General features: G+C 41.6%; 1 protein-coding gene across 4 annotated transcripts in view; it reads left to right on the top strand.

Annotated features, from left to right (window-relative positions):
* NAV2 (neuron navigator 2) overlaps positions 1–25,574 on the top strand; it is a 362,864-nt gene that overhangs the window by 165,394 nt on the left and 171,896 nt on the right. For 3 of the 4 annotated variants that reach the window (XM_062495968.1, XM_062495967.1, XM_062495965.1), the window contains exon 1: positions 264–1,632. The exons of the other annotated variant lie outside the window; for it this stretch is intronic. In XM_062495968.1, the coding sequence (XP_062351952.1) occupies positions 1,375–1,632 (258 nt within the window). In that variant the 5' untranslated portion in view covers positions 264–1,374. Of the gene's footprint in view, positions 1–263; positions 1,633–25,574 lie in introns of those variants that run through there. 4 annotated transcript variants of the gene reach the window in all.

Below are 25,574 nucleotides of genomic sequence, written 5' to 3'. Positions count from 1 at the left end.
ATTACTCACTGTGCTTATTCAAATTCCTGTTGATGCTGGCAGCGGGAGTTTTTCCCGAACAGCCACGAACAATGAGTCATCTCCAGGTGTTTTGATTTGAATTTCCCCCCCCCTTTCCATATTTCAAAAAGAAACCGGTCCATGGCTCGCTCCGTGCCGCGCCCCCGTAGCATCCATCCATCCCTGCATCCCTCCAAGACCCCTCCGCCGCGCGGGTCTCCCTGGCAGCCGAAGCCGCTCCTCCCCCTGCGGAGAGAGCGAGCGATTTCTCGGCTATTTATTTATTTAATTAATTAATCCTTTTTGTTGTTGTTGTTGTTGTTGTTGCTGCCGCAGGACCAATCCGGGGCCCGCCCGGTGCCCGGAGCCGCCGCCTCCCTCCCGGCTGGTCCCGGCCCCCCGGGATGCGGCGAGCGAGCGGTGCCGGCCGGGAGCCCGCTCCACGGAGGGAGGGACGGACGGAACACGAGCTGCCGGCTGCTTTCCCTTCCCTCTCGCAGCTGAATCGCTTTCATTTTTAATTTTTTTTTTTTTTTTTTTCCCCCACCCCCTCCCCGCTTCTTCAGGGTTTTATGCTCGGCACTAGGGGAGCCGGGAAATTTTGTGGCCGCTGACATATTTTGATTTAAAAATCGCTGTCAGTGGACGTTTCTCCTTCTGCTCCGGCATCGTTGTCCTGTTCACAGCTATTTAGGCTTAAGAAGCTTGATTCTCTAAGGCTTGTATCCAAGGGCATCAGTCATTAACACACTGAGCTACATCTGCTTCTTGGCTAAGACTGAAGAAAGACATCTTAAGCTGGAAATCCTGCTCGCTCACTCTCTAGTGCGTACGGAAGGGGAAGCATATGCAGCAGCAGGTTCCTTTTTTTTCTTTTTTTTTTTCTTTTTTTTTTTTTTTTCCCCTCCAAAGGCTGCCTCACTTTGGAGCTGCAGTGACAAGATAATGGAGTGAAAGTCTCTCGTTTCCAGGCAAGAAAATTGCAGGAATCAGATTGAAAAAGGAGGGAGCAAGTTATATAGCAGAAATAGGAAAGAGGACCGTGGTAAAGAACTGAAAATATAATTAGAGGAAACAGGTGGAAGGCTGGCACAAAGCTAGGAGATTTTTTAGCCTGAAAGTGCTGTGGTTTTTTTTTTTCTTTTCTTTTTTCCTTTCCCTTTTTTGAAAGTGGCTTTTTTTTTTCCTTTTATTTATTTATTTATTTATTCTAGTGTTGATTTTAAATTCTAAGCTGATTTTGGAGATCTCTGCTACAACTAGGCTGCTTTAGGGTAGAACAGCTTCCCCAGCGTGTCATTTTCTCTCTCCCTGCCTGCTGTCTCTGCTGTTGCTGCTGCTGACAGAAACGTGTTAGGAAAGCAGAAAGAGAAAATGCCAGCCATCCTGGTAGCCTCCAAAATGAAATCGGGACTACCTAAACCCGTACACAGCGCTGCTCCGATCCTGCATGTCCCGACGGCCAGGACCATCCCACAGCCCTGTTACCTGAAGTTTGGGAACAAGGTGGAGGTGACGAAGCCATTGTATTCCAGCCAGATTCCTCTCAAATCTTCCAATGGACAAGAAAACGCAGGAGATGGTCTCCCAGCAAGGAAGAGTAGCTCGGTAGAAAATGGATTTGACACACAGGTTAGCAGGAACAAATGCTGGGGAGGTGTATGTGAGAATTTATTTCTGTGTTGAGAGTGTGCAGCAGGTTTTCTGGGATAAATAGCAGTGCGAGCAGGGATGTGTGTGTGTGCACTAACACCTGTCTGCAGTGGTGGGATATTTTACATTCCACACAGTGGCATGTGTAATTCTGTCAGCATGATGGAGCTGATGGTGGGGTGCTGAGGGAATGGGGCTGCGTGTGCTGCTTGCCTGTGCTGCCTTCTCTGTTGCCTCTGCTTGAACTTGGGGGGATTTACAGGAGGGAGATGGCCGAGTTGTTGTTTGTGGGGTGTGTTCTTTGTGTGCTTTCTGTAGGTGCTGAGCGTAAGGGCTGGCTGGTGTGCCTGGGCTGGGGGAGGATTGCTGGTTGTCGTGACTATGTTTTGTGTTTGGTCGTGTACTGTACCAGGGTGCTAGTTGTGTGAATGTTCTGTGTTTGTAGCTGTGTAGGGAGTGAATGGGAGACAGTGCTTGATGCTAGATTACAATATGCGTGTCATTCAGTGCAGCTAAATTAAACAGATTATGTAGGAAATGAACACTTAAGTGGAATTGCTTGTATGATGCTATACGTGCATGACATCATAGATGCAGCACATCACCGATACATGTATTTCAGGTTTCCCTTTAATCTGTGTCAGCCTTCTAATGTATTTTTATATATGCTGTTTGCTGTATAGGGAGGAGAAATGCCCGTTCCTCAGATGGTTTAATTTCTGTGGGCAGGGTGAGCTTGTCAGCATGGCTGGGGCTGCCCTGCGCTGCCGTGCCCCGGTGAGCTCCGCAGCAGCGTGGGCACAGCGTGTGTTTGTGCTACGGAGGGAGCGGAGCAGATGGGCTGCTGCAGCGAGCACAATTGATTGCTGTGCCACAGAGATTGCTGGACAGCCCTGAGATGTATTTGGGCAATGGCCATATGCGTTACACGCTGCTTCTGCCAATATCCGAGCCCCGCGGAAGGTGATACCATTATGCTGAGAGAGGGAAATGATGACAGAGACTCACCTGTTTTTTTTCCTTCTTCGACGAATAATGGATCATCCCTACCACCTAGATTCTGAAATCTGTGGCCTGGTAACCCTATTCCCTTCAGACAAGTGTGCCTACTGATTGGGCATGTTTGACCGCGTGCCCTGATTTCAGGATACCAGCACTTTCGCTGCTGGTAGACAGGGTGACGTATTGGGCTGCTCAGGCCAGACAGATCTGACTGGAGCAGTTCCTGAGGGACTGAGAACAGGAAAAGGAGACAGCCAAGCATCCAGGCAGGGTAGTGGCAGCAGACAGAGCAACCTGTGCATCACATCTTGCCCTTACAAGAGAATCGAGTGCTCTCTCTCACTTGCGCCTGAGTCTGTCCTTGTGATTATGAAACGTCAGCAAAATCTCATTATCTGCTGCCCTTTCTCTCACACATGCCATGGTTTCTGCATGGAAATCTACATTGCTGAAAGCGTAGTTGTTATTCAGAAACACTTTCTCATCTTGTAACGTTATGCTGACAGAGATCTGCCAGTGGGAGCTGTTTGCAGCAGTAAAGGCAACACTATGGTGGCTTTAACCCTTACAATGATGTGGAACAAACCCCATTTTTTTAGTTTGATGATGAGAGGCCTTTGATGCTAACTTCTTATATTTCAGCAAGGAGTGATTTTGGCTATGGAAATGTAAGATAATTTTAGATTTTTAATTACTTCAGCAGCAGGAGAAATCTTAAGCTTTGCAATCTCAGTAACCTCCTCTGCCAGGCAGTCTGAGCAGATGACCAGCACTTTTTAAGATGTGAACTAGCGAGGCTTTTTTCACTATCTGTTATCCTGAATAAACACAGTAATTTTTTTATTGTTCCTATGGATCCAGCTTTGATCCTTCTGCCCACAAAAGCATGCAGGGTTTTGCCATTCAAAGTGGTCATTTGGAATGGCAGTCTGTATCTAGAGGGAGATTTTTCCAGATGTACTTGTATCAAGGACACTGTTCATTCCTTTTCCTACCATTCCTCCCTGCCAGTGGAGGAGAAACAGGATGGATGGACACCTGCCAGGTGATATGTCAGCAGCTGAAGCACTTTTATCTTAGAAGACCTTCAGCTGCATTCAGGTATAGAAGTGCTTTCTGATAATAAGCCTGGTGAGTCTTAGTCTTGAACACTTCACCAGTCTGAACATCTTGAGAATCTGAGGGTGATCACTTTGCTTCTCTGCATGGTTTATCTAAAGTACCAATGAGACCCTCCCTCACCATTCTACTGGGCAGGCACCTGGCATCACCTGAGAGGGAGAGCAGTTATATTCCTACAGTAGAATTCAGCATTTAGATCCACAAGCTGGACCAATGTGGAGTGTTTTGGCTCCTATCTTCTGTAGATCTGGGTCCCCATGCAGAATTTTCAGCCCATGAGGAAGGACATCCTCCTGTGTGGGTGGAGGGAGAATGAGAGATTGTGTCACTTGGACCACTTCTCTTTGTTCTTGGAGTATTTCAGGGAGTTAATCCCATTGAAGTTTGTCCTTTTGGCACTACATAACACAAAGTTCAGTGGCTTATTTCAGTGATTATTCTAGAGAAGAGGCTGTGTCTAGAACATCATCCAGAAGCCACCATGTGAGGATACCAGGCCATGTTCTCATGCTGGGTTGGCATGTTTCAAGCCACTTACACACCACAGCAAAACTTCATGAGCTTTTTTTCGTGCTTTCTACAACCTGATTCTTCAGAGAACATAAGCACTGCAGGTGGTATTCACTAAAGTACCAATTTTTAAAAAAACTGCTGAAAATCAAGATGTGCCACTCACAAATGTGGTATCAATGAAAACTTCTAAATATTTTGCTAATTTTATTCCTCTTGATGTGGTTTTACATGTGTAAACTGGATTTTATAGTAACTGGAAGTTCTGTGCCTTAAGGCCTTATAAGGGCAGTGTGTTTTCTAAAATGCTGTGCAATTTATAAAAAGCATACTTCAGAATATTTCAGAGGCACTTTCCAAAGAAAGGTCTGTGAGTTTTAGCATCAAGCCCATTGTAAGTGCTAGTCGGAAATCTTACATGGATGAATCATGGCAGTATCATTCCTATTTTACTGTTACTGATATACACACTCTATTTTTCCATATTAAATCCCCTGTGTTGTGCACAACAGTATCTGACTATTGCAGTGGTGCTTGTTTTGTCTAATTTGAAAACACCACCAATAAATTGTACTACCCATATTTAGAGAGAATTGTTTTGGAAATATTTAACTTTGTTACCAGAGAAACTTCCGTTGAGTAGATAGCAAGATCGTGATCTCTCATCTACAAAATGATATTTCTCAGTGGTTCTGGAAAAGTCAGATGCCTTTGGCTACTAAATTTGCATTATTTATTTAAGAAAGAAGTCATTACCAATTAGGAGTCTGTGGTCGTGGTGTAATTGTTCGTGCAGATCCAAGAAGGAAGATGCCATTGCAGGCTTACAGTCTGCTGCCATGTCATTGTGAATGTCACTGAAGGAGATTGTGGATTTAATTACTGTGTTTATTGCTGCTATGTTTTATTCTTCAACTTCTTGATTTTCTTTCTCCAGAGAACCTAAAAACTAATCACTGTTTGTACCTTCAGTAAGTGAAGCAGCACTAAAGGCACCAGGACCTTGCTAAATGGTTGGTCCCCACCCTTCCACTAAAGACACTTCAAGTTAAGAGACATCTGTTTAACCTGGGTTTAAAGTATATGTTCACAATTACCTGTAATTGTGCTTAGTTTGGCTGGGAGGGGAGGGGGGGTAGGAATTGGTATTTCTTTGGAAACTTCTTTGCAATATTCATTGCTGAAAAGCAGACAGTTGCCCTCTCCTGGTGGACATGGCAAGCAGGTGTTCACTGGGTATGATGTTCTCCCTCACTTTTATCTTTCCTTACACTAGGCAAAACCTAGGATTTCTAGAACTCTTGCAACTCCTTGTGCTATCCACTGAACTCTTTTCAGTTTCCCTAGACTTCTTTTTTAAAAAATAATTCGGTTTAAAACTGGTTAGATATCATTGTCTGAAATCAAGCTACCTCTCTCTGTTTGATTTTTCTTCATATTGCTTTCCCAGTTTGTGAAGATCTTGTTGAGTTGGGCAGCTTGGATCTGAGGTGGTCTAGATGTCCCTATTTTCTAGTCTTTCACTAGATTTTTCACCTAGTGATTCTTTCCTAATTTGTCAAGATCATCTACATCTGGGGTGTGCTCCAAAAGCATTTGCCACACCTGTCGAAGTTAAAAACATCTGTGTTTTTTTCCTTGAAGTTAAACACATCTGTGTTTTTTTCCTCGTTGCCCATTCTGTAGCCCAAGTAATGACGAGGGTATGGAGGCTCAGTTACAAGTCCCTGATACAAATGGAGTGGATAGCCATTCCCAGGTTGGTGGCACGCTGCTGGCACCTTCTAGGGGGTTTTTCAGTCAGCTGTGTACTGCTCTCAAACTGATTAACTTAATAGGTTCCTCCAGTATTTTTCCACACTTCAAATTTAGGCTCACATCAAATGTTTGATGAGCCACGCGTGACCCAGATTCCGTGGGCTATCAGTTTCCTTTCTCTGCCTCACTCCCCTTGTGCCTGTGCCATTAGCGATCCAAGTGAAGCCACACAGTTCAGATATTAGTAATTACTTTTCTATATTTTAATTAACTTTAGCAGGAGCCGTTTAAACCTTCATGTCACTGTCTTGCTAATGTGAAGCTTTACAGAGGGAAGGATTAATTAAGCATGTTGCAGAGAAATGATTCCTTCCCTTCTCATGTGCATTAGCCATTTTTGTGTGTGATACTAGGCTTCACAGTTCTCATTCTGAACCAGCTTGCAGAAGGGATAGGGATCAAGCAAATCTTTATCTGGACCCAATTTAAAGTGAGATGAACATTGATTGGTTTCAGTGCCGTTGCATGAGCTGCCTCAGTGGTGTGAAATTTAGTCTTGCTATGATTGCTGAGCTAATTATAAACTTTTAATTATAAAATTATGAGAAATGCCATCAATCATACTGATAACTTTCACATAAAAATCTCTTTTTGCAATTGGAAGAAACCAAATGGTGATGGGTTTAGGGTATGAACAAAGGATAGATTTTACTGAAGTTGGGAGAAGCTAAGGAAAACTGTAGATTCAGGCTATCCAAATACAGAAGCACAAAGTAAATTTGAAGTCAGTACTAATGAGCTTGTTCCTATGATTATAGCTACGTACCTAAGCAAAAAGGTTCTTTTGTTTTTACAAAACGGCCTGTACTGTATCTTTGTGGTGGATGTTTTTTGCACACTGTAAGCAATTTGAGGCTAGGAAATGGCCAAATTCTTCTTCTCCTCTTCATGATTACAGTGGGTTTATGATTACAGTTGATATATTTCTAGATACATACTGAAAAATATTTAATTGTGGTGTGGGGGGGGGGGGTGGGGGGGTGGTTGTTCCAGATGAAATGTTGCCAGATAGAAAACAAGAAAACAATTCCAAAATTGTTTTATTGTGATTGTATTTACAAGGATTTTTCAGTGATTTGTCTTTTCTTATAAAGAGCTACCTTTTCTAAAGCCTTGCATTTGAACAACAGGTGTAATAACATTGCACCATAAATTCAGGAGGCTCTTTAGTCATTGGGTTTTCATTTAGAATATGCAAAGGGTTACTTTGCATAAAGTAACTGTTCAAAGTTCCATGTGTTTTTTTATCATATTGGAAAATGTTGGGTTTTTTTTCCCCTCTTACTTGTGACAGTCTATTGATCTATCTGGCTGGAACATTTGAATATGCTTAACCTAAGAGCACCCCTTAGAGGTAGGAAAATTCTTCTTAGTTTTTGGGGAACATTTGTTCAGTGGATGGCTGATGCACAAAGGAATTTAGCCAAGGTCAGAAAGTCTGCAGCTCTATAGAAAATTACTAGCTAGTCCCTTGATACTAGATTATCTTTCTCCTTTGCTGCTACTTGTTAACAGCTCAAAATGCTCATGCATATGGTGTCCATGTGCTCTCCTTCTGTGCTGGAAACTGGTAGTTTACTCCATGAGGTTGAATTTCTTAAGTGAACACTCTCACTTTTTTTTTGTCCCTGCTTTAGCAAGTGATTTTTATCACCTTCTGCTTGTTACACTTGATGCAGTGACACCCAAGCAGAAAGAAGTAAAAGGATATTAGTAGAGTAGAACAACAGATACTACTTTTGAAATCTGCTGGTGCTGAACCTGAGCTTTAGTTCTCAAAAAAAAAAAATCTAATTATAAAGAAATCTGATAAATCATGAACCTTTCCCAAGTTTCAAATATCTAGGAAGTACAAAAAAAAAATAAAAAAGAGACCAACAGCACTTATGCTCTTTTTGCCTATCCAGAGGGTATCAGAAAAGAAAGCCTTTATTTATTGAGATAGTGTGGATTAAGTTCTGTGTTTTGGAAATTAGTGGTTGGTATTGGCTGGTTTTAATTTGCTTCTAAGAGTCCTTTGAGAAACATTGTCGACTCCTTAATTTCACTTTCCAGATTGTCTCACCACTAGATTTAAATCTCTGAACAATTTGTAGAGTATTTTACTGCTTGTAGCTTACAGATTCCCTGTTCTTACCAAAGTGGAAGAAATACAGCAGGTACTTAAATCAGTAATTATTCTGCCTGAACTTTCCAAGTTTGCAACAGGATAAATATTTTAAATGCTGTTTAAGAAGATAGATTTGTGTATTAAGAAATAGCTGGGCCTTTAATGAAAGGGTGTGTGTTCTGCTCTTGACCTTTTTTCCCCATTTCTTTTTTTGCTTCTTGAAACTTTGGAGCTGAATCTTCTACTTTTTATTTCGGTGTAAATCAAGAGATGCTCTTAATATTTTAACCCATTAATCTATTTTTTTCCTTGCAGCAAACTGTAGAATCTCATTCTCTTGAGAAATTCACCTGGCTAAAAATACCCTGCTTTAATATTATTTTTAGAAACATCTATATTTGAAGTATATAAATGGTTAGATATTATGTGTATTATTAGACATGAACTGTTGGTACATTTTGTAACAGGAAGCTGCTGGTTTTCCATTCACCAAGAACTGGAATTCAGTCAAACACTTGGCAGTTAGTTGTATGCCTCTAATTTTATCTGTAAATGTTTTTTCTGAAATAGTTTGTAGAAACAGTCTCAGTTTCTTCAGTTTTGCAAAGCATAGTCATGAAAATAATTGCTAGAACTTAAAACAAATAAGCTACCTATTAAAATAAATGAGAAAACAGGTCACTTCTTATTTTAGAACAGGCTGAGATCTGAAATTTTATTCTGATTCCACCTTTTTTTGCCTGTTGAAAGTATTTTTAGGTGTGTTATTCTTGGATTTTTTTTCATTTTAATTTTGAGTTATTTTAGAATTGGAAGCAATGTGTGGGAAAACAATGCCTGAAAGGAAAAAACATCCAACTTCTGTATTTGAAAATGAACTTTTACCAGGACTTTTCCCCCTGTGTGTATTGAATTTTGGGCTGTAATATCATCATATTTTGACAGTGTCTTGTTTGCTTGCATTTTTTTAGCTTGTTTATCCCTTGTCTTGGACATTCCCTTAAGTAATTTTTCGTGTGTGGATATTTTTTTTTGTCTCTGCAGCTGTGGCTACAAGTTGCCATATCCTCACTTTCACAGTTGGAAGGAGTCTCCCTAAGTGTCTTTATTTTACCTGTCCTGTCACTAATATTGGTCCATTTCTTCTGTCTTGCCCTTTATGTAATGACAGCAATGATATAATCCTAAAGTGCTTTGGCTTTACTGGGCTGTGAAGCCTTCTTGGAGAAACACAGAGAGGTTTGTCTCAACTGCTGAACAAAGGGAGCTAGTTATGCATATCCAGGCTTTCTCATGAAATATCTAATCCATAAATAGATAGAAACCCTAAACCAGTCCTTGACAGGCTGACTTCCTCGCTGGCTGCAACAGTAGCTCTTCTCACTGCTGGGGTCTTGTTGGCTTGGGTCTGCTTTTCCAAACAAAAGGACTGACCCAACTTCCCTGACCATGTTCTCCCTCGTCTCCCAAATAACATCGTAGCAGCTGACAAGGCCTTTTAGCCAAAGGAACAAGATTTTTCAGAGTTGTTCAGGAAGAACATCTTCTAGAAGAGCTGTCTGAGGACATCTGTGCTTTGCTCTTGGAATAAGTGAGAGAGGTGTGTGACAGGCTGGAATTGTAATTTTATGTATTTTATGTCTTACGGAGTGACATTCTCAGTCATGAAGGCTGTTGTAGTAATACCTTTTTGTTTCACACAATGAGGGGATCTTCCCTGCTAGGATTGCTTATCTTCTGGGAATGCTGACCAAAAAATATTATATTGTCTTTTTCTGCCACCTGTTAGTTCTATATACCTGCCTGTTGGTAGAATAAAATTAATACCCTGGTAGGATTTCATGTTGCTGATCTAGCTTGTGTGATATTTTACTGAGACTTCATTATACTTGTATATCTTGAAACAAATATTTAGAAACAGGTTCCTTTTTTTCTTTAGCCATCTCCACTTGAGCCATGTCCACTGTTGGAAACTACAGGTAATTTCAGTACTGACATTTTGATCCACAAAGATCAATGTGCAACTTTGATTGCAGCTGGTGGAGACAATAATTGATGGATCAGTCTGGTAAGATGAATTTGATTCCTTTTTAAATTACTCTCCATTTGCCAGAGACCTGTGGATATTTAAATCTTCAAAACTAATCGAAAAATGTCACGTGTTGTGTCAAGATCAAATGTGCATTGACCATTGATGCAGTCGCTTAGAAATGGGTTTTGCTTTTCTTGCTCAATAATCAGGGGTCAGTCTGCTTCTCAGGACAGCCACATGTATTCCAGACTTGTCTGGGGTTCAAGTGGGATGGATTATTTTGGGAAGGAGTGGTTTTGGCATCGCTGCATCTTATTCCTTTGGGATGGGCTCTGGAACACACAGGGTCCTCCATAGTAATGTGCCAGATGGGCACTGCCAAACAAAGCTGGCAAAAAGATGCCAGGTCCTCCAGCATGGAGCTGGAAATGGTAGGCAGCAGCATCCTGTTCATCCCTGCGGAGCCTCTCCAGGACAACTGTAATGAATTTGCTTTATTTCACTGAATCAAACTGCTTTCTGCTTTTCAAGAGGAAGAGAAGTGGTTGCCTAGGATGCTGTTTCCAAGCAGTCAGATACCAACTTTCCACATTGCAGCAATGTAGATTTTCTTTTCCTGCCTGTAAGATGCCTTTTGGGCTTCCCCTAGTAGGGTTTGGAACATGTGGAGTGATGGGTGGTACAACCACCAAGATGCAGTATTATGTGGTGGGATATCATGCCTGTGGGTGGGTTGGTTTATCAGGTTGGATAGCAAGGCAGTTTACCTTATTTTTAACACAAGAATGAATTCCACCTTTCCCTTGTTAAGCAGGTCAACAAGGAACCTGAAATAATAATTTTTAAAAAGTCTGTGGAGCTCCTGGTCTTCTTAATAGCAGATCCTTCACTCTCCTTTCACTGTTGCAGCTTTGTGCTGAAACTTAATCTCTTGGCCACAACAGTGTGAACTAAAGAAGATTTAGGCCTCTTTATTGCCTCCCAAGTGCTCTCATATTCAGCAGAAGAGGGGTTTGTGTTGAATAAACAGAGATTTTCATCTATTCCCTTCACAGTCTGAGAAATGTCTGCTGGTGTTGGACATGATGGAGGAGACTGATGCCACCCTTGGCTGCTGTGTCAGCATTTCTGAGCCAGTGACCCGTCAGATGCACTCAATGTTTATTGTGCAGCATTAAGCAAAGAGAGGTTTGAAATTTCCAGTGTTCCACCGGCAAATAGTTGAATTTTAAATAATTTTCCAGCTGTTCTTATTAGCGTATATAAATGCATTTTCAACAAATAAAAGCCCCAGGCTTTCCATGCACATGGGCACGTTTTAGTTGTGCAGACAATACCTGTGGTGGAAGGAGGCTCTTGCAAAACATCTTGTGAATGGTGCAGCATCACTCAGAGCCACTGCCTCTTCTCCTTCTCCTCTCCCTCTCCTCTCCCTCTCCTTCCCTCCCCTCCCCTGTCCTACAGCAGCTGAAATGTCAGGGCTTGGTTTGGCCAGTGTTTCACATCATTTACAGCAATGCAGCTAAACGCTGGGCTGGAATGGATGGGAGCTCAGCTAATTTGCATGATTTCAAATGCCAGCTCGGTTTAATGTAGAGCAGCTGGTATATGCTTAACTCCTTCAGGAGAAAACTTAATACCAGCAGATCGCATTATCCAGGGCTATGCTGCACCTATTTATTTATTTATTTATTTATCTATCCTTTCTTGCTGCTTCCTGGATCCTTTGCAAAGATCATCTGTGCATGGCTGGCAAAGGGCTCTGCTCACTGCTGATATTTCTGTATCTTGCAGAGTTTACAAAGCAACTAGTCCCACCTGTGTGACAAATACTTGTTGCATCTCCTGAGCATCCACTTGCACACTGACCTTAGCAGGCAAGACTCTAAATTAAGATGTGTCATGGTGAAGGGTGGTGAGATTAGTTGGAAGAGGGACAGGTGTAGAAGCCTGGATTATGTGGATTACTGCATAGTCAATTTCTTAGGGTTACGTTTCAAGGTTGAAAATGGCTAATTCCACAATTAGGGAATTATTGCTATTCCTCTGGGTGCTGTGCTGTTCCTCTGGGTGCTGTGCCAGCAGCCAGAGTCACCTTGTGAGGGAAGGAGGACTTGGCGGATCAAAGAATTCCTTTGCTCCCCTGAAATAATTAGCATAACCTCAGTGAGAGGATGGAGGGAGCATAATCTTTTAATACCAACCTTTCTCAAAATTGACCTTGTCACAGGCAGACTCAGCCTTTCACAGAGAGACAGATGTGTGGTAGAGTCACTTTTACTGCATCAGAAATGCTGGCACAGTATCTCATCCATATCTCAGAGCCAAAATTCTCTTTGCCTTTCCCTAGGTGATCAGCCTCTTATGCCAAAGACTCTGAACGTGCCTTTGGATGAGCTCTGGGATATTGATGGACTTGACAGAATCAGGGCTTCCTCAAGGCACTTTCAATGGGGCGTTCTCTTCCTCTGGAAATTCTTTATTCTGTCAAGCTCGAGTTTTCTCTTGAAACAACAGTTTCAAATGGTCACTTTTGAAAACCCTGATCAGTTTCAAGTGCAAGCCATTAAGCTGGAGATAAAACTGTGTTAGGTTCTTTTGACACAGGTAAGTCCTTAAGGGCTGTGTCTCCAATTTGAGCATTTCTATTACCCTTTATAAACCTTTATGGTACACAATACCATGTAGTTAAGTGGTTGATACCAGTCTGTGTTTGGTCGATGGGACAAGGAAGGCCATGTGGTGCAGGAGAAAGGACAAGCCTTCCCTAATGAAAACTGATTATTGTCTTTTTTGTTGTGGAAGGGAAACCTCTAAGAAGATGACCTCCCATAATCTTCTTCCATGAATGCAGAAAATATTGTCTTTGGTGATGAAATATTTCATTCTTTCATCTTCTGTTGTTCCTATGTAAGATCATTAACATGCCTACATGCTGATGAAGATTATAGCCTTGCATTATATAGGCAAATTATTTATGGTGTAGTGTATGTATACCACAACTAGGTTGAACATCTGAATGTTTTTGATGTGTAATATGCAAATAAATCCAGCCATCTGAGAAAAAGCCTTTACTCTTGCAGCCTGAAAACACAGTTAAGCATGTATCCATCCTTTAAATAGACAGAAACCATTTTGTGAGACTGTTTAGAGGGTTCCTTTCTAGCTGAGGTAGAGAGCAGTGTGGTTTAGTAATTGGTTGTCAGGCACCAGGTCAAAGCTTGGAACAAATGAGGCTATTTGTGTTTATCAAGTCTGACTCCAGGCTTCTGGAACAGTAGCAAATTAGCCAGCTTTTCATTTATGCTGTGTGTGAGAGCTGTCTGTGAGTTTGTAAATCCTCACCAGCCGTGCACTTGGGTGTCTCAAGTATTGTTTGTTTTCTTTTTATAGCTAAGGGATAAGTTTATTTATTTTAATGCATTTCCATTGGTTAATACAAACTTTTCAGGGATCCAAGCTTGACCTCTAATGCTTATTATTTTTCATTCCTTGCTATTTTCCACCACAGATATTTTTATTTGCTGTTTTTAGGACTTTTCCAAGTGGTCAGAAGTTTAGAAAAGCCAGTTCCAGCAGACTGGATGTGCTGTGAAAAAGCTAGAAGAAATGATAAGATTAGTTTTTATGGCACCCTCGTTTTGAGCCCTGCCTTTCTGCCAGGAGGGGTTTCAGTCCTAAAGGGCAAGGAGGATGCAGGGTGAGCCTGAGCCACAGGCCATCAGGATCATTGCCACCTCCTGGCTGCCTGCTGCAGTTTATCACCAGCAGCTCCCTTATCTCACAGGTGTTCTGCAGAGATAAATCCATTATAATTCCAAGCAGCTCAGGTAAAGTGATACCTGGAGCCCTGAATTACCTGAAATAGCTAAGTGTGGGACTTCTAAACCTTCATGCATGTGTGATCTGTTATTTTCTTATTGATCTTTCTTCTTAAGGTAATACTTGAATCAAAGCAAGCGATACTCAATTTGAAGTCCTTTCCAATAATGATTTATGGATTCTAATAAAACTTGTGGAAATAGAAGTCACATTGTTAGGAGGAGGTTCTCAGCTATAAACAGATATCATTACTTTTGGCTGTGCCTTCTGAAAACAGCAGTTTATCCTTTATTGCTGAGAATAATTTAAAGAGAAGATGAGAATCGAAGAGCTGTTAACGCTACTTCAAATTATAATGAGGAGTTTGTGGGCTATGGGTTTCCATCTGCACTCCACTTCTATGCCATCTGCCCACGAGGAGAAAATCATCAGCTGAGAAAATAATAGGATGTCCTGCATTTAGTCAGCCACAGAACCATCAGTTACACACGAAACCTTGTGAGGTTTTTAGTGGAACCTGAGCTTGCTCTGAAAAGGAAAAGAGGAGTGTAAAAAAAAGGCTGTTGAGATTTTGTAGGGTGGAAAAAGATTTTAAGCCCCATGAAATGGGTGATTGACCACGTTTGTAAAAGTGAGGGATCTTCGGTGTTAATTTGTAGTATGTAAAACAGCTGAGAACTATCTGTGGAGGCAGAGATTATGCTAATTTATGCAGTCCACATTGCTACTGCAGTTTAAAAATAGCTTCTTTTCCAGAGATCTAGAGCTACTGCAGGTTGGCTTTGCATTTAGCTCTGCAAATTTTACCAGTTTGAACACAGAACAAAGCCTGGCTTATGTGTCTTTTATCACAGAATCACGGAATAGTTAAGGTTGGAGGGAGCCTCTGGAGATCATCTAGTCAAACCCCCCACCAAGGCTGTCACCTAAAACACATTACACCCGAATGTGGCCAGGTGGATTTTGGATATTTCCCAAGGGGAACACTCCATGACCTCCCTGGGCAGCCTGTTCCACAGAATAAAAGAATATGCTGAGTTGGAAGGGACCTACAAGGATCATGGACCCCAAGAATCACACCAGGTGCTTGACAGCGTTTCCCAGATGCCTTTTGATCTCTGCTGGGCTTGCTGCCATGACCACTGCCCTGGGGAGCCTGTTCCAGAGCCCAGCCACCCTCTGGGTGAAGAGCCTTTTCCTGATATCCAACCTAAACCTCCCCTGACACAACTTCAGGCCATTCCCTCGGGTCCTGTCACTGTCCCCACAGTGAGAGATCAGAGATCAGTGCCTGCCCCTCCTCTTCCCCTCATGAAGAAGATGTGGACTGCCAGGAGGTCTGACCTCAGTCTCCTCTCCTCCAGGCTAAACAGAGCCAGTGCCCTCAGCTGCTCCTCACACGGCTTCCCCTCCAGACCCTTCACCATCCTCCTGGCCTCCTTTGGTCACTCTAACATCTTAATGTCTTTTCTATGTTGTGGTGCCCAAAACTGCCCCAGCGCTCGAGGCGAGGCCGCTCCAGCTCGGAGCAGAGCAGCACAGTTCCCTCCCTTGCCCGGCTGGCGATGCTGTGCCTGATGGCCCAGGACAGGGCTGGCCCTCCTGGCTGCAGGCCACTGCTGACCCACGTTCAGCTTGCCATCCACCACGACCCCCGGGTCCCTTTCTGTGGCATTGTTTCCAGTCTCATTCCCCGCTCTGTCTGTACATCCCAGGTGCAGAATCCAGCACTTTCCCTTCGTTGAACTCCATGTGGATAGTGATTGCCCAGTCCTCTAATCTGTCCAGACCTCCCTGCAGGCTCCTTCCAGTTTCGTATCATTGCAAACTTGCTTAGTATTCCTTTGAGTGCTGCATCCAAGTCATTAATGAAGATGTTGAAGAGCACAGGGCCTAAAACGGGGTCCTGCAGAACCCCATTAGTGAAAGTCTGATGCCACCCCATTCACTGTCACCCTTTGCACCCAACACGTGAGCCAGCTGCTCACCCATCACATGGTGTGTTGATCCAGCTGTGTGCTGGACATTTAAAACAGAAGGTCACTCTGAGAGGCATTATTGAAAGCTTTACTGAAATCCAGAAATGCTGTGTCAACTGTCTTCCTTTGATGAACCAGGTGAATTACCCTGCTGTAAAAGGAAATCAGGTTTGATGAGCAGGACTTTCCCTCAGGAAGCTCTTGCCATGCTCTCTGCAGCGGTGCAGTGCTTGCTACTGTTCCCGATTTTGTGGGGCTCTGGTTGGTTCTACCCCATTGCATTGCTTCCATTTAAGAGGCTGAGAGGGAAATGTTGCCCCTCAGGCTTAGGAATGGCACAGAAGTATTGGTGGATGCTGTGAACAGCTGCAGTGGTGGCCTGAGGCTCAATGCCCAAAAGAATGAAATCAAATCAAAGTGTGTTTTGGGGTTTAGGTATCTGGTTTTGCTTTGTAGAGCTTGACACCCATTGCTCAGATGTGTGGTGCCTTGGAGTACCCTGGAGAGGTATTTGGCTCATCTTCTGCCACTCTAAGTGTCATTGTTTTGGGTGTTTATGGGATGTAAGGAACGAAAAGGTGTCGCGGGAGAACCTCCATGTACAACTTGTGATTAAAACCAATTTTCAAGTTGTCATTTGAACTACATTTCCAATGTGTGTTGGTGAAAATGAGAAATAAGAAATGTATTGCAGCTGGAGGCAATGGCTAATTTGATATTCTGATTTAGTGTTTTAAATTCTGAAGGAGCTAGAATGAATTTTGCAGTTCAAGCACTAATTTAGCTTTATGAATAGAATTACAGACAATGCTGGAACTGAAATTAAAGACCAAAGCAATTTGGGACAAAAATTTCCTAGTGTGCAACTTGCATTTGAGCAGCTGTTCCTCTAAAAAGAAGATGCTGTTGGGTTTTGACTGCCAGAAGATAAATTCATCCTAAGCATGAGCACACTCAGGTTTAGAAGTATATAGTGATGGGTGGAAGGCAGGAGAATATAATTTCCCTTCCTCTTTTTCTTCTACCACCTTCAGACACATTTCTTTTCCCAGTGCAGGGATAAGACTTTTGATAAAAAAGCTCTTTTAACAGAAAATTGTAGCAGAGAACAGTGGTTACAGTGCAAATTGTTCCAGGTTCTACCTTAGAGTCATGTAAAATGTTTTCTTGACTTAGGTCAGTATGGCTGTTAGGGAGGGAATGCTGATCTCTCTGTGGCTGGAGCTGGAAGTTCCTGGTGGTCTGAGGTAACTGAGCACTCAGAACTGTACATCTGAAAAGCAGGTGTGGATCAATGACTCCTTTCTGCTTACCTTATTGTAATTCCAGATAGGATACTGGTGAGGTCAGATCAGAGATGTAACTTCAAATATGAATTTGCCTAGGATTGTATTTTTCCTACAGCTCCATTTAAAGAAAACCCCACAGATCTGTTTACCAGACTGCTGAGAATACTGCTGGGATACTGAGACGAGGCCAGATTGCTCTTTGATTTACAGCATCATCATTCAGTGTGATGTCTGCAACTTGTGTTTACAATGGCAATTAATTTCCACACACCAAGCTACCTCTGTTTTCTTGAACTTGAAATGATTGGTAAAGCAAGACCATATAGTCCTAACTCACTTATATAACAAACTCACTGAAATCTGAGAAATACAAGCCACTTTTTGGATCTAGCTTTCTGTTCAAATCCAGGCCTTGTGTACTTCTATAATTTCTAGGTTATCAAAAAGTATTTTTCTTTTCCCTGCTTTTCCATATATCATGTGGTTTAGGGCATATATGCAGTGTTTGGATATGGAATAAGTGAAATCTTGCATGCTGTTCACTCTTTGAGCCAGAATACAACGAAAGGGTGTCAGTTTGCAGAAATCAAGAAAATGTGATGGATATCTGCATGAGGCAGTGACACCTTTAGTGCAAGAACAGCAGGATTTGCCAGATTGGAAGTGTCAGTCACGGGTTCCTGGGAGCTGCTTAGGTTGGACCCAGTCTTTGGACTAGCTCATGAAGCAGAAGTAGCTGTGGGGATCCTTTTTATTTTAGATACTTAGTCTGATGCTGAGTTTAAGTTTAAAAAAAAGCTCTGAGTGGAAGGAAGGAGGGGAATGGGAATAAGGCAGTTGGTGCAGCTGTGGGATGACTTATCTGGGCAGCTATTGCCACCTGGTGGTGCTGGGCAGAACCAAAGCACACCTAGTTTTCCTTTGCTTTCCCCGATCACTTGCATGGGATTAAGTAGCCATTGGGTATGGATTAGATTTTATGATAAATAATTTTTTCAATGTTGGAGAAAAATACGCGGTATTTTATGACTGTCATTTATTTGGGGCATAGATAATGTAAAAAGTATGTAATGGAGCCTTTCTTTGAGCATCATCATATTCTGAATTGCCAGACACCAGTACTTGTGTGGTTGGAAACTCATGCAATAAGTATGACTGATGAATCCAGAATCTGCCTTTTCTGGTGCAAAAATGGAACAGGAGGTAACGTGATGTCCTCCCAGCCTTGGAGTGTTTCCATTAGGGACACACTGTGACCTGGTGGCATCTGGGTGCAGAACTAATGAACATCTCTGAATTGCTTCAGCAGGGTCCAGTCACTGCATTACCAGGGCAAATTTGATTACCATAAGTGATTAGTGTCTTATCTTGCTGGAATTAGTGGATCGTTATCAAATGATGACTTTTTGCACTTAATGTGACTTAATTGTCCTTTCATTATAAAGAGTTTCATTGCAATCCTTTTAGCAGGGGAATACAGATTAAGTTGTAGCTACCAAGAAGAAAAGGAGATCACTGTTCAGCCCCTCCTGTTCAGTGACAAAGCCACATTCTGTAGCTTGATCTGTAGATTCTCTGTCTCTACAAAACATCTGCATCTGCTGGAACATTTCAGAGCTTTGTGTTTTCCAGTGAAGTACTGACATAGGTTATTTGCTGTGAATCTTGCAGGCAGCACTTTGGAGCTAAGATCAGCTTTGTCATGTATGGAAATTTGATCTGACCTGTGGTAGGGGTCTGACCTAAAAGTCCCTTTCCCTCTGTTGTAGCTGCTGTGAGCTGTGCCACAAAAATCTGTTTTGGAGAAAAAATATCAATCCATTAAAGTCACAAGCATTTGCTTGGAATTACAGCTGAAAAATTTCCATTGTGTTGTCAGGTCTGGAAGTTTTCCCTGGAAGTGTTCAAGGCCAGCTTGGATGGGGCTTTAAGCAACCTGGTCTAGTGGAAGTTGTCACTGCCCATGGTAAAGGTGTTGAAGCTAGATGGTCTTTAAGGTCCCTTCCAACCAAATCATGATCCTTCATAATGAAAGAAAAATAATTTTAATGGAGGAAAAATATTTCTGAAGCAATTGCACTGTCCTTATAGCTATCATCTTTGGATTTCCAGTTAATATGGCAGTGTGAGCTAATTTAACAGGACCTGAAATATGACTAAATGGTGTCCTTGTGTGCAAAAGTCCCTTCCCTCCTGTATATCAAGTGCTAATTTCACTTGGCTCTTTCAAGCCAGCTTCACCTTATTTTTTGGCTGCAGGAGATCCATTCTTACTACAGAGTGTAGTTATTTTGTGACTTGCTGTTCTGTATTGTTATTAAGGCTTATTAGATTTGTAGGCTTATTGGCAGTAATCATGATTTTGCCTAGAAGCAGTTAAACCAGGAAGAAGCAGAACAATTTTTGTCAGTCACTTGTTAACAATTTCAGTTATTAATGTTCCCTGAAATGGAAGCCAGGCCTTATTTCTCATGCGTGATGGTTGGTTTGTTTCTTTCTTGCTTTCTTGCTTTCTTTCTTGCTTTCTTGCTTTCTTTCTTGCTTTCTTTCTTGCTTTCTTTCTCTTGCTTTCTTTCACTTTCTTTCTTGCTTTCTTTATTGCTTTCTTTCTTGCTTTCTTTCTCTTGCTTTCTTTCTCTTTCTTTCTTGCTTTCTTGCTTTCTTTCTTGCTTTCTGGTTCATATGTGCTTAATCCTCAGAGTACTTGGAAAATTAATTGGATCATGGTGGTACAAATGCTGCTTATAGTGATCCCTGATTGTAATGTGCAGTGAAAGGGGATGAAAGGAAGTGTCTTGAATTTGAGGTGTATTTTTGTTTTTGTTTTTTTTTTTCCAAAGAATTTGTAATTGAACATTTCTAGTCTTTTTTTGTGGTTCTGCCAGCACACCAGAAGGTCTTTAAAGCTCATTGCTCTTCCCAGTCCTCTGGTGGTCTCCTTCATCCCAGGTTTTGCTCCCCCTGGAAGCAGCAGGTAAAAGGTGGTGACACAAAGGTGTTTGCTGGAGCTGCTTCAAGATGGGGTTAAGATGGGGTTTAGGTGGGTTTTACTGCCCAGGTGAGCGTGGGGCTGCTCAGGTGAAGAGTGGAGTGCAGGCATCTCTGGCACAAGTAAGAGTCCCCTGGACTGATGGGCTGTGCTCAGAGGATGCTGCAAGGTGAGGGGCTCAGCTGAGCTGGCTCTTAGTGACAGGAAAAAGTGGATTGAAATGAACTTATTGAAGGACACTTCTATTGCTCTTTAGATTTAAAACCACTTAATATAAGGGAACAATATTTGACTGAATGTGTCAGATGGATGAAAGCCTGCATTCTCCATCTCAGGCAGTCTTACCTGCACTGTTCAATTTAGCCAAAGAGGTCCCCCACTTTTTATTGTCCAGGAAAGCTCTGTGTCTGGGACAGAGGGACAATGCATTCCCAAACCATATGAATAGGACACACAATTTTTGGAAGGCATCCTCAGGCAGATGTCTCTTTTTACATTCCCTCTCTTCCCTCCTCCTTCCCGTTTTTGGGACTTGGATGGACCAGACCTCAAAGTTTCCAAGGCAAAGGTCAGTGGAACACTGCTTCTTTTGGACCAAGTGCTTGGAGAGTAAACCAAGCAGCATTAATAATGTTTATCTGCAGAGGAAAACTAATAAGGGCTTGTTCTCAATTTTATTTATTTTTCCTACTCACACTAGTGAAGTGCTGTAACAGTAGCAGCAAGAGTCTTTTCTTTTTTTCCCCCTGGTCTGTGATTTGAACTCTGTGTAACCAGACTAGAGATTGGAAACCAATCTTGTTTTCAGAGGCTGCTTGCCTCTGAAAATAACATTGTGCTCACAATTATCACATTTTAGGACATTCAGAGCATAGTTTGACACTGTTTTAAGATCTCTTAATAGCTTAGAAGCAGTATTCGAATTTTCTCTTTGGGGCATGGCCTGACACCAGTGAAAGAATGCTTAATAAAATGAGAAATGTTTAATTTAATGTAATCAGACAGGTCTGATTATTTTATACCTTGCAGCTTTTATAATTGCTAGCTACACTAGGTGAATACTAAAGTGAAATGCTAAATTACATGCTCAGGCTAAAAGGCAAAGACTCAGATCCCATAAATCTTAATTTTTCTTATTTCTTCTTTAGTCATCCTATTAAGGTACATTGAGAACAGGCCAGGAATAATTTTTAGTGCTGAGATATAAGCTAATTAGACACACAAGTGATAGGAAATGGTGCAAGTAGGGGCAAAAATTGCCTGATATTCTAGTATAACTTTATAACTGGAAACCTGTTAAATGTTTCAGTGAATCTCAGTGAAAATGCTGATGTTATGTTCTTAAACAGGCATCTGAAATTTAGGCTGATAACTGAGTTAACTTAGTGAATGCTAATTATTTTGTTCCAGTCAGACTGGGCTGCAGGTCATAGTCTAGATTGGGCCAGTCTTGGGAGCAGATTAAAGTAACATGCACTTCTTTTCCCCATCACGAAAATACAGCCCAGTTCTTAGAGTGATTTGAATGGCAGTAAAACTTATTTTTGACATCTATGGGATGAGGATGTGCTCTGTTCATTAGTGCAGTATAAGGTGAACTCAGCAAAATGCTTCTGGTTGTTTACAGTGGGGCATGCTGTAGCTTCTTTTTATTTATTCATATTTTCTATTTGTCTCATATTTTGAAATACAGAAGAATGACAGTGCCAGTAAGCCATGAGAGTAATCCTTGATGATGATAATATGTAGTAGAATAATACTAAATTAAAAAGCTATATTCAAAGCTCTGTGCTATTTTACTAATCCATCAAAAACATAAACCAAGTTTTGTGGCAGAATTTTTATGTTTATTTTCAAGCAAGTGATAATCCCTTTAGAATACCAGAAGCATTAATTGGATATCAACTCCAGGGACTAGAAAAGCTTTTCTTATATAAAACTTGTTTTCAGAACCCCTGCCTTAGGCAGCTTGTCACTTGTTTACCCTTTAGAGAAATCTCTCTCTTTTAAAGCAGCAGGAAGATGTTGAGATTTGGCTGTCTGTATCCAGAATTGTGAATAAAAATTTGCATTTCCATTTGATACAGACTAGATCAGTCCTTCATGATAAATATCAGTATCTTAATTTCTTTTTTTTTTGGTCATTACTATTTCTGTTTCTGTCCTCAATTTCAGAGTACAGGGAAAAAGCAGCTAAAAAGTAGCTGAGTAATATCTTTATATCTTTAGTTGACTTTTTAGACTGCTGCAAACTCTTTTGAGCCTGAATGCTTCTTGAGGTTTTTTTTTCCCCAACTGACAAAGTTAATGATGTGGCAGGATGAAAACGGAAAGAAAAGTTGAAAGCAAGTAGAAAAGATAATATTTTAAATAACAATTAAAAAATAAAAAAGGAGGCACATTTTTAGGAAAAATTGTTTTCCAGTCAGTGGACTTAACAGATAATATGTATTAATTTTTTTAATTATATTGAAGAGTAGGGAGAAACACGAAGTTACTTCTTGTCACTTCTGCTATTATCGAACAGTAGTAGAGCAAAACAAGTTCCAGCTGCCCACAAGTGCAGTGAGCCAAGAGGAGGCTGGCAGAGGAGGAGAGGGGAAAGCAGCTGGGAGGGAAGTACAAAAGAGCAGAAGTAGCCCAGGCAGCTGGAGAAGTTTTTGCTCTAAAAGGCTGATCTTTTGAGGTGTTGGAATACTGTGGGAGAGTGCACTACAATGTGCTCCACTACACTCTGAAACTCTGTTATTGCACATCTTGTATGCACGTTTGTACCTCGCTTTTATCTTTAGAGTTCAAGGGATTATCAAAGGAGACATGCATTGTACTCTGTCATTAAGGCTCTAATTATTTAATTCCTTGTACCTTTGTTTTGTAATGTCAAATTAGAGCTGTTCTGGCTGCAGCCTGTCGTTCCCCTATGACATACACACGAGTGTTATTCTGTGAAAAATTGAAGAAAAAGTGCATTCAACTCAGCCCACTTTGAGTATGCAGAGGAAGAATTACTTTTTGTTGTGTAGGGTCATATCAAGTAATTGTGTTTTTCACAGCAGTGTTCCCTGCATTAAAAACAGAAAACAACAAAAAAAACCCCAAAAGACAATAGATGAACAACAAACAAGTGTTTCTGAGTTTCTCACTATAGTTTAATTTTTTAGGTAGAAGGTTCACATAAGGTTCACAGAACTCTTACGGGAACTAAAAATCAATTTTGTTTGGGCTGCTGAGTGAAATGTGAGTTCATTGAGGAGAGAGAGGAGAGCCTTGTTGGGCATCCAGCTTGGGTACTTGGGCATCCCCAGCACAGGACCAGGGTTTTTCCTCTGTTTCCACGTGTCCATGAATTTCAAAACCAAGTGTTGCTGTGCAGCAGCTGGGAATGTGCCTTGCTCTAGTTGCAAGCCTGTACTAAGAGCTTTTCTTCATCATGTCACCTGCCCTTTTGGGTAAGAGATGAGATCTACCCCAATGCTACTGTCCCCAGTGGTGTTGGTCTTTGGCCAACTCTTCCAGAGTAAATAGCATTTATCATGAAAATACTAGGCTGTATTTCATGACCTATGTTTATGTCTCCAAATTGCTGCTTTCAGGGAGCTGATTATGGCTGATGACTGAAAGGGAAATGATGCATCTCTGAAGTCATCTGTGCCTTAGAGGCTGGGGAAGGGGGAACACAGAAGGTGGTTCTGTGGCACTGGCAGCAGCTACTTCCCATCTCTTGATTGAGCAGGAAAAGCAAGGGGAGCTGTGCAGGGCTGCCCATGGCGATATCAGCTTCTGACTCAGCCATGCCATGAGCAAAGCATGGAAGCTTTCAAACCTGATGCTCTAATAAACAACCAAAAACTAATGGGATGGTCCTTATTAATCCATTAGCATTGTTCCATGCTATTTTCAGCATACTCAGAACAAGCCTGGGCTTTGTATTTACTTGTTTAGAGTTGAAGATGCAGGTACAGAAGACAAATGTGAGGAGAACAGCAGCATCCAGAACCTTCTGTGGACACTAGAAATACTTCTTTGAAATGAAATTAGTTGGGAAGACCTGATCGTGGCTTACTGTTTGACCAATAGTAAGTTAAGTGCAGGTTTTACAGGCAAACTGCTCGATGGATTCAACTCTTAAATAGAGCCATAGGATGGCCTGGGTTGGAAGGGATGTTAAAGATCACCTTCTTCCAACCACTGCCCTGGGCAGGGACACCTTTCACCAGACAGATTGCCCAGAGCCCCATCCAACCTGGCCTTGGACACTTCCAGGGATAGGGCAACCACAGCTTCTCTGGGCAACCTCTGCTAAGGTCTCACCAACCTCACAGTAAAGAATTTCTTCCTTAATATCCAATCTAAACCTACTCTCAGTTTGAAGTCATTCCCCCATGTCATGTAAAAAGTCTCTTTCCATCTGTCTTTTAGGCTCCCTTCAAGTACTGGAAGGTCACCCTAATAATTGCACCCCTAATAAAGTGGTTATATATTTCAGTATTTCTGTATTTGTAAGCATACATAATTTCATGATATAAATTTAAACTCAAATCTACCATACAGGCTCATTGGGTCACAAAATTTTGTGCTCTTGAATTAGCAACTACTTCATTTAAGAGTGAAGTATAAAGAGTTTGGCAAAAGGATCTGGTGGATACCAGTTGTTATCAAGTGTTCCAGGTGGCTGATCAAGGCTATGAGTAACAGCTATTTTTTAATTAAATCTTGGTATGTGTTCTTTTGTGGGACAGGTTTCAGAAGTTATGGTGAGTGAGCCTTTGTTAGCACTGAGCACCTTTGTCTACAGACTAATTGAATCATTTTTTTCGTACTATTCTGCATCTCCTTAAGTAGAATTGCTTAGTTAATTTTAAATTCTTGCTGTTTAGGGCAGTTGGCAAAGACTCAGCAGAAACAGAGTAAACAACATTTTCCTATCTGTATTTTAGTCTGCCTATTAAAATAATATGACTCAAGAATTAGTCTCAAATATAGTAAGTCAATCTATTTTTGTTTGGTATCAATATTATTATTTTTTACATGTTGGGAAACTGGGGAAGGACGTATCAGGTCATAGAGCTGGGAGTGTGGGCTAAGATTATGTTCCAATCCAAAGACAACACTGCCCTACAAATTTTGGAGGAGGACCCATAGGTTTCCTTGGCAAAGATAATCCCTGAATTACCGTCCTTTTCAGACCTTTGGACTGTGGGACCAGGGTGCTTGGAAGTCATGATTTGAGCATTTGTATCCCTCAAAC

This window comes from Cinclus cinclus, chromosome 6 (genome assembly GCF_963662255.1).
Source record: "Cinclus cinclus chromosome 6, bCinCin1.1, whole genome shotgun sequence".
NCBI lineage: Eukaryota > Metazoa > Chordata > Aves > Passeriformes > Cinclidae > Cinclus > Cinclus cinclus.
This window is presented reverse-complemented; position numbering and strand designations above follow the sequence as displayed.